This window comes from Gymnoscopelus braueri (genome assembly GCF_963280865.1).
Source record: "Gymnoscopelus braueri genome assembly, chromosome: 8".
Taxonomy (NCBI): domain Eukaryota; kingdom Metazoa; phylum Chordata; class Actinopteri; order Myctophiformes; family Myctophidae; genus Gymnoscopelus; species Gymnoscopelus braueri.
The window spans coordinates 11,844,255-11,854,344 of record NC_137609.1 but is presented as its reverse complement, the minus strand read 5'-3'; the positions used below and the strand labels follow the sequence as shown (position 1 = coordinate 11,854,344).

At 38.1% G+C, this 10,090-nt stretch overlaps 1 protein-coding gene across 1 annotated transcript; it reads left to right on the top strand.

Annotated features, from left to right (window-relative positions):
* The first annotated feature begins 394 nt into the window (after positions 1-394).
* Positions 395-4,762, top strand: LOC308090481 (uncharacterized protein). Its single transcript, XM_080435681.1, has 9 exons — positions 395-503; positions 1,085-1,384; positions 1,491-1,526; positions 1,627-1,674; positions 2,035-2,066; positions 2,351-2,380; positions 2,486-2,917; positions 3,152-3,382; positions 3,830-4,762. The coding sequence occupies exons 2-9, from the start codon at positions 1,087-1,089 to the stop codon at positions 4,079-4,081; spliced, it is 1,359 nt and encodes a 452-aa protein (XP_080291807.1). The 5' UTR covers positions 395-503; positions 1,085-1,086; the 3' UTR covers positions 4,082-4,762.
* The last annotated feature ends 5,328 nt before the right edge of the window (positions 4,763-10,090 follow it).

Sequence of the window (10,090 nt, the reverse complement as noted above, 5' to 3'; positions counted from 1 at the left end):
GTAACAGAGTATTTCTACATTGTGGTATTGATACTTTTACTGTGAGTACTTTTTCCACCACTGTGTGCTAGCCTACAGCGCAGTGAATGTCACTGTGAAGTGGGGCGGGCTAGTTCAAAGACTGGTGACGCGAGGTTAGTTCTGGTCTTACACAGTTCTGGTATTACACACCCAATGGAGACTTGAAATCATGGATTTTATTTAGATTTTGTCCCATTCCTAAACTAATAATTTGATGACCGGAGACATTAGCATCTTTCCGTCGGTCATCAAATTATTGGCTCAGGAATGCAACAAAAACAAAAAAATCTCCATGAATTCAAGGCTTCATGGGGTGTGTAATTGATTGAAAATAAGTAATATTTTGGGTGAACTATCCCTTTAATGATGAAAGGAAAACGAAACTGATGAGTATAACTGGGAGAACTTGATGCTTTTAGTCACACTTGGCACGCATATCCAAAACGACATAAGTAGTCCAGTAGTCCAGTAGTCCAGTAAAAGTAAGTCGTTTTGCTTTTAATCGGACAATTTTGTATTTTATTTTGTTGTAAAAATCATTATGGCCTCCTTGATATCGAGAATGCAGAATGTGGTTTATAATTATAGGCCTAGTAGGCCTATTATTCTGCACATCAATAGGCCTATATTGACAATAACTGTATTAAAGTTACCCTGATTACAATTAAGTTGATGATGGTATGTGCGCTCCATGGGAAATTGAACTTGGACTTGAATAAACGGTGTAAAACACAACAATGGTGATATTGTGACACTTTATGCATTTTGTTTCGAAGCACCATCTTGAAAATTCGAACACATTCCTGACATAAACTCAAGGGGCCAGCCTCTTTTACTGTCTATGCTTTAAACTCAAGCTGTAGTCTGCATTGAATTTTTTTCCCCAATTCCGGGTCTTTCATTTCTTGTCTTTGTGATTTCCTGTAAATAAAATTTGGTTCCATTATACAATGTTGTCTTGAATTGTAGTCTTATAACTATAAGGCTTAACTAACTGTAAGCCTGGGTTCTATTTCTTGCATCCAAAGTTTGCATTTATTTTTTCTTCTTTGGTGCCTTATAGACATGAGCACACAAGAAGAGAAGAAATGGATAAAAGCTCTCACTCGCATAATTAAGGCGTTGGACAAAGATCAGTTCGAGAAGATGCTGAAACTTTTGGATGACATTCCAAAATCCGTGAAGAAAAAGGCAGCACGAGACGAGATGCCCCAAATAATAATACAACACTTGGGAATGAAGAAGTCAATTCTCACCATGGAGAAAATTCTGGAAGAGATTCCAAGGAGAGACAATGAGGTCCAAAATTTACTGCGCCCCTTTGTGGACAAACTGAGCAAGTCCCCAAAAGAGAATAATAAGGGTAATAATAAAACAATAAAGTAGCCTACTTTTGGAAACAATTACCATTATGTTTTAATAACCTTAAAATACAAAATAAATGAAAAATATCTCATCTCTTTCACCAGAGTCAGACACTGAGGATGAGGAGCCAGAAGCTGCTCGTAAGTTAACTCTCTCTCTCTCTGACAGTTCAGTAATGCTCAGACACATAATGGAGAGAATTATGTGAACGAGTGAGTAACATTTGTTTTACATTCTCAGCTAAAGAACAGAAATATGAAAGTGAATCCAAAACAGAATCTGATGAAGGTAAGCGAGACATGCAAATGACACACACACACACACACACACACACACACACACACACACACACACACACACACACACACACACACACACACACACACACACACACACACACACACACACACACACACACACACACACACACACACAATAATGTGAGTTTAATAATTGTAGCACAAAATAGCCATGTTTTGAAACAGGTAAACCAATGTGTTGCTGCTGTTATGAGTGTCTTAAGACTTACAGAACTGTTAGTCAGAATTGAATAATGTGTTTAGAATTCACACAGCACTGTATTTCCAAAACAAATCAAATCCTCCAAATAATGGAATGACTAATGACACTTTATGACTTCTTTTTAAGACCGTGAGGAGAAGAAACATCAAAGTGACAAGGTAGGAGTCAGAATGTTAAGCTTCATTTATACTCCATACCTTCCAGACCATAGACCCGCTAAATAACTGCATTGTTAGCTTGAAACAATGCAGTTGTTTAAACAATGCAGTTGTTTAAACAACACTGTTGTTTAAATTCAACTTAAGGTTGGCTGGCTGAATGAGTCTTATAAACAACTATTGGATACTATATAAGACAATTTCAGTTGACGTGAAATGTTTGACTATAATCAAATGATCTTTGCCAATGGAACAGACTGATGAATCCATTATGTTCTTTACAGGAGAAAGCTGGCCCAAGTTGTGAACCCTGGGTAAGGATTTGATCTTGTCTAAGATTCCAATCTTCTTCAGAACATTTTTGAATGAGTCATTAATATGTTTGAAATACCCCCCCCCCCTTCTCTCTCTATGTTCAGAGGCAAACTGTCCAAGAGCTGAATGCCATGGGTTATCTCAAGGGTAAAGCCATTATGGGAAAAGTGATCCAGAAATCTGGGCTCCGTCCTTATGAAACAAAGAAAAAGGAAAAGAAATTTTGGTTTTTTGTGGGCTTTGCTGATGACACAGGTGCTACCAAATTAACTGTGTATGGGAGGCCGTTTTTTGACATAATTAAAGAGGGGCATTTCTACAAGTTGACAGATCTGCTTGTAGATGAGCAGGCCATAAGGGTTACGAGTTACAGCAAATTCACAAAGCTGGGTCACAAGACTCCACTCACAATTTCTGCTGACCTGGAAATGGAGGCCAAGATGTTAATTAATCACCAGTGGCCAGTGTTCTCCATTGCAGAAGCTAAGAATTCACAGGAAAACACTGAAATGACCATCGAAGGAAACATAACAGATGTGAGTTGAAATCAGTCTCAACCTTTCAGGAAACCCTTGATCACTTTTTGGCTTTTCTTTGAAAGGTATTCTCTGTACACATTATGAAGTGAATCATTCTTTATGAGTTATATATCATTACAAAATTAATGATTGCACACAATTAAATGAAAGTATAGTTTCTTTCAAAGATAGTTATAACTTAATTTTGCAACAGGACCTCTCATGCTGCTCTCTGTTGTTCTCGTTATTCAGATGAAAAATGCCGAAGACAAGAAGGCAAAAGGAGCGAGGACCGGGAAGAAGCCGCATAAACTGACCCTGCAGGATGATTCTGGATCTATAACAGTGTGTTTCTGGAATTATCAGGTTGGCCTGTACAGATCATTGTCGGTTGGAGACACCATCAGGGTGGCCAATGTCAGGTCCACTGAGTTCATGGGAACAATGTCCCTCAATTCAACTGGAATGACCCAGGTTTACCCGGTAAGTTAACTACAGTGAACATTGTGTTAAGTTGTAGATAGGCTATTTCTGGTGAAGGGATTTGGTGAATATGGGGGAAAACGGAGGGGACTAAATACAGAACCCTGGGGGACCCCGGTCAACTAAGTATCGTGTTTAAGCTGTTAAAATGTATAAAATAAATGTGATTTTTTTTTTAATCATAAACACATTATTTCTGCGCAAGAACCTTAACCCATTAAAACTGGGAAAGCATCTGCGTCATTTTAGATTATATAGCGTTGGCTATTCAAAAATAGCAGATATATAAGCTCACAGCGTGCCGGGCTGCGAGCATGTACATCTGCTATTTGTGTTTGGAAAATGTTGAATAATTTTGAATAACGAAAATGTTTGAGATCTACTGATTTTAGAAGGCATTTGTAGAATCAGCCTCAGGTCTAAATAAAGCCATGTCTTAACATGCAGGTCAAAGCTGCCAGTGTCCAGACTGGACGAATCAAGATCATTGGAATCGTCCAGGCGAGCAAGATGGAGACGACACTGGAGGCAGAGCTCAACCAACAAACACCAACGTTTGTTGTTGAATCCAAACTACTGGCAAAAGCGTGTGGGTTCAGACTGGAGGGAGACATCGAAGAAACGCTCCTTGATCAAATACCTTTTTCTGCAGAGGTAACAATGCAAGGAAATAAAATTACAGCCATCACAAAAATGTAGGAAACAAACCTCCCAAACTGTATTTGTGATCTGTATTTCATTTACCCTGTAAAACATTCCGGGAACACAGTAATATTTTTCATACATCTGTTTTCATTATACCTGGCTCTACTAACTACTGTTTGTAATGTTGGTAGTTGAGAAATTCTGCTGTCTACAGTTTTTTTTTTCATTTCACTCATTTTCATTCACACTGAACAAGAGTCTTTATTTTAAATTGAATGCAAAATGTAAATTCACTTATTGGATTGCTTCATGTGCTTCAGAAATGGAAGTTGCAGACATTTATTATATTCTGCAACATTGACAAAGGCTTTTTTGACTTAAAGTGATACTTTAAGTGATACCCGAAATTAGCTGTCTGAACACCACTGACCGGGCGGTAATGCTTAATTTATGTCGTACAACATAAATTAGGCTTCAGATGCAAGCAAAAACACGTAAAGTAATGTTTTACAGGCCTTTACATCATGTTGGATTCAACAATGAAATGTTTTCTACTTTGTTGTACATTATGTTATTGTTTGTTAATCATCTGCAAACTAGGAGTTATATTTATCTTTCACATCATTTTACTGTCATGCTCTTTTTTCACTTTACTCTTTTCTTTTCCTTTTTTAAATAAATAAATATGGAGGTCCATGTTCAATGGCATTTAATAAAATCACTTGTTAACCTACATTTACACATGCTCTTTATTGCCGAAATGTTCCAAATATACAGTATATATAATACAGATTAATTTGATACTCCATTCCAGTTAAAAGAATGCTATTGATACAATATTATGAGCACAGGTAGTTTATTGTGTTGGTAGATAATGACATTTTGAACAGCCTGTTCTGTCATCTTTATTTGCATGCCAATACCCACCACTTGGTGCTAACTTTAGCTATAGCATCAAAGTCAATTATATACTGTATGTGTAAATAAATGTACACGGTGCTTCTATGGTAAATGTTAGAAATGATTGTCAAAATAATTCAGGCAAGAATGATGTGTTACTTGAGATCAGGGTTGGGGTCAGTGTTTGATTGAATCAATTCAGGGTCTATGAATGCCTTATCTCTGTTGGCTAGGGCAGTGGTTCTCAAAGTGACCTCCAGGGGTCTTCCATTCTCACTTGTTTAATCTGTATTCTATGAAAGTTCTCTCTCCTGATTGGATGAAATAGATATCCCGACCTGTTTACTATAGAGCAGGAGAGATAGGGAGACTCCTGAACAAACACTCTAAATCCTATCAATGTGTATTATCAGAATATAGAGCTGTTTAACACTTATTTTAACCCAAAGAATATCACTTACCCTACCTTTAAACTATGTATGCTTGCCTACAGCGCAGCAGTGGTGTAAAGTAACTAAGTACATTTACTCAAGTACTGTAGCCCACAATTTTGATGCATTTTTACTTTCCACTACAATTATTTGAAAACTTTAGTTACTAGTTACTTTGTATATTTTGATTATTATTACAAAACATACATTACCCACTTCAGCCCTATGGCCATTTGAAAATAGGATCTACAAGTTTAGATCTGCTATTTTCAAAAGATGTTTATACACTTGTGAAATGGGACATTCTGATCATGAGTAGGCTACTTTCTACTTTTGGTACTTCAAGTACTTTTGTACTTAAATTTTGAATTCGATACTATTACTTTTTTACATTTAAAAAATGAGAGCAGGTACTTTTTCCACTATTGGCAGTGACACAGAATGTCACCGTGGGGCGGCTAGTTCTGGTCAGAGCAGACAGAGATGAGGCTCTGGCTGTGGTCAGGTGACTTATGATGAAAGGAAAATGAATCTTATATGACGACATGAGTATAGAGTGGAGAAGGCGGTGCTTTCAGTCACACTCGGCGCGCATATTCGAAACGGCATAGAAGTGTAGCCTACATCCAGTAGAAGTAAGTTGTTTTGCTGTTAATCGGCCAGAGTTTTTTTTTTTTTTTTTTTTGTAATAAATGAAGATTTATTAGAAAATCATTATGGCCTCTTAGATATCGAGATTGCAGAATGCCGTTATAATGTGGTTTATAAAGTATAATATTAATTACAGGCCTACTGGCCTAGTAGGCCTATATTATTCTGCACATCAATAGGCCCATTCATAGACAATAATGGTATTACTGTTAACCTGAGTAAAACCAAAACGAAATGCATGGTTTAGACTTAGAGAGGGTATATACAGGGGTGCCCACACGTTTTTGACTTGAGAACGACTTTTTAGACCAGCTGACAGGCCCCCCTTTATGTCAATCAATCAAGTCACCTTAATTCAATTGGCAGATGCCAAGAAGAGGAGGAGTGTTGTGATTTTTGTTTATTATTTTTATTTGTATTATAATCTTTTAAGGATATGACATGTGGTCTGACATCAATGAAGGTGATGATGTTTCTAGAAACATGTTTTAAAGGTAAGGTAAAAGGACAGGAGCCAATAAGGAAGAAAGGAAGGACGGATCATAAAGAGGGAAGCCCCCGTAAACGGGGGGAGAGAGAGATGACGTCTGTGGTAGTACAGTCCTGCAATTTTGACTTTCACTAGCCCAGCCTTTGTGATCTACTGGTAGATTGCGATCCACCTTTTGGGCATCCCTGGTATAGGCTATAATAGGCTACTATAAAATGAAGCGCTCCTAGCAGCTCCAATCGCACTGCTAGCAACCTCTCCCTCGTAGGGGAGTCTAGCCCCCAAAACGGGGCTAGTGCGCTCCATGCAGTTGAACTTGGACTTGAATAAACGATGTAAAAAAAAACAATGGTGTGTGACACAGTCACTTTATGGTTTTGTTTCGAAGCACCATGTTGAAAACACACTCCTGACATAAAATGAGGTCAGGGGGCCTATGGATAATTCCTTTTCTACGCCAAGTTCAAAAAACAAAAAAGCCATATCCGTTTTTCGTTCAAAAGCAAACAAACAAAAAAGGACTCTTTTTCCATGTTTACTCTACAAACCCAGAAACACTAAAACGACACCAAAGCGGTCCCTTTTTTCGTTTTGCCTCATTCCTTTTGTCATTCTTTGAGGTGCAACTGAAGAAGGAATAAGGTGTTGCTTTGCGCTTTTTTCATATTGAGAACTCGGATCCAAAACGGAAGTGGCGTCATTTCACCGTTCTGCCTTACAGAATTAATAAACGCTAAATCAAGTCAAAACTGCCCGCTTTTTCATTTTTGTCTTTTGCATTCTATCATTATGTATTTTGGGACTAAAGAAGTAAATTGGCGTCATAGTGTTTTCCTTTTCAGTTTCACAATACGAAAAACCCAAATGGATTATTTTATTTTGATTTATTACCTTCTCAGTAAAAAGAGAGGGGGGGGGGGGGGGGGGGGGGGGGGACAGCTTACGTGCATTTTCTTTCTTTATTATTATTTTTTCTCACTTTCCCCGATAATTGTATTAAATAGAGCATAAAGTTTCATAAGATTAACAGTAGGTGATTAGCGTAGTGGTTAAGCAGTCAGATTTCAGTGTGGGAGGCTATGGTTCGAATCTTTCCTGGAGTCAGGTCCTCTTTATGTCTTCGGGTGTGCTCTGACCAGGAAAATCTATTTTTCCTCCTTTTTTATTAGACATTCATGTGGTCTTTTTCTGCCTATATTGATAGGAACAGTAGACTGATAAGAAATGGGGAGGTGACACGCAGCAAAGCTCGTCGGGATCGGGAGTCGAACCCGCAGCACGCTGTCATTGCCAGGCTGGATTACCTGCCAACGGTCCGGGCCTATTTTCTCTTTTCTATAGAAATGCAGAGACACCGTTACCAAACACTAATGATAGCCTACTATGTGAATATAGTGCGATGTAACACTTAAATACAATTCATAAATATATTTTTTAAAGCAGCCTCATGTTTCATTTATTTCACCCCATTGTAATACAAAATAAATGACTGCCTAATGTTATACCTCTTGTAAACCAGTAGGTGTAGGACACCACCTCTAACCATCTCATCATTAAACTTTCTTAATATTTGTAATATTGTCACTTGTAATATTTGCCATCAGTAATGGTAGAAGTAAGATGGTGTAACTAAGTCTACACTGCAGAAAAATAACCAGGACCATTGTATAGAATTTAGCTATTGTCAGAATTAATGAGCAGACGGCAATGTCATAAAGAATGAATACAAGTGCAAAGGTCACTAAGATCACTATGCAAAAGGTCAAAATATCTTTGCTGAATGCTGTTGGCAGATTTGATCGTACCTCTTCTGAAACAAAGCCATTATTCACAGGACTACAATTAAGCAGAGATAAATAGCTGAAAGCAACTGAATTACTTCAAATCTGTAAAAAAAAAAAAAACAGCCAACAGCAAATATGGAAAATGCAGAATCTGTGCTGTTAATAGTGTGACCTGCAGATGGACATGGTAATCTTACAGATATACTCATCAAAGAAACAGGACAGTTAGTCTCTAGTACAAAACATTTAATACAAATATAAGTACAAAACTTTATATAAAACATTTGTACAAAAACATGCACTTCATACAACGAGCTGATTATAGTACTCAGTAACTCACTATAACAGGCAAGCTATAACTTCATTCAATGTGTCCACACATCCAGTGTGGACGATAGATAGCGCTCACTAACTAGACAGACAGACAGACAGACAGACAGACAGACAGACAGACAGACAGACAGACAGACAGACAGACAGACAGACAGACAGACAGACAGACAGACAGACAGACAGACAGACAGACAGACAGACAGACAGATAGCGCTCACTAACTAGAGAGACAGACAGACAGACAGACAGACAGACAGACAGACAGACAGACAGACAGACAGACAGACAGACAGACAGACAGACAGACAGACAGACAGACAGACAGATAGATATAGATAGATAATCACTTATGTTGCATGCAAGTAAATCCAACGTGCGTAAAGACGGTGCGTAGCCTATAAGTCCAGCCCCTGTGTGCAAAACTGTTCTTATATTTAAAATATACAGCTCAAGCAATTCATTATTAGTTATAAATTAAGAATGTATTATTAATGAGTTAAAAGGGGGGGGGGGTGATCCTCGATGATTTCTCGATGAGTCTTATAACAATTTTGCTTTCGAGGAAAAAAACAACAACAATTAAATAGGTGTGGATGGCTTCAGTCAATGAATCAACAGCGGTCGTTAGCTCCCCACTGGGAGATCAGACAAACTTGATGGCCCATTCCCGCACACATCAGAGGTGGTTAGGATCAAAGGCATTTGTAGACAGACGCACAAGGCATGAATGGATGCCGGTGATCGTAGGTTTGACAGTCGGGAGGTTTGTGGCGAGCTGTGTGCGGCCGGGGAACGAGCGGCCATTCAATTATTATTATTATTATTATTACCCTTATTATTATTATTATTATTATTATTATTGTCATAAAATAGCTAAACAATCCATTTTTACGCACAGCAGCCCAAATGCATGTCATGGTCCAGGTCCATGGACAGTTCATTCGCGATCATTACAAAAAGAGTGTAGCAGTACCTTCAAATAGGCCAGTAACATTAGTATTTATCTGATGAAGGTGGCTGGTGTTTGGGCTATTTCAATGGCATTCGTCCTGGGTTGTCAAACAGAATGATCACAACACCGTCACCAAGTCCAAGACAAGTGGAGTTTACTGGCCAGCTCAATAACAGACATATAGCATATTCCTTCTGTAAATGGGGAGTGGTTGGTTGGTCAAAGACGCACACAGGAATGAGTAGGAAAGTTGGCAGTGTTGAAAGGTCATGTCCAGTCCAGTCGCTGTATAGTTCTTATAGGCTACCATAAGAAGCGCACACCTCTCTCTCTGCCTGCTATGTTATTTGTTATATGATGGTTGCTTAGGTTGCAGTCACGTGTAATTGCGCATGACACATGCGTGCCACACATGTCTGTTTGGTTAATATTATGATTATTATGATGATAATGATTATAATACAATACACATGGGACGTTATACAAGCATTATAATATGATTTCGTTTTGATATTATTTCAA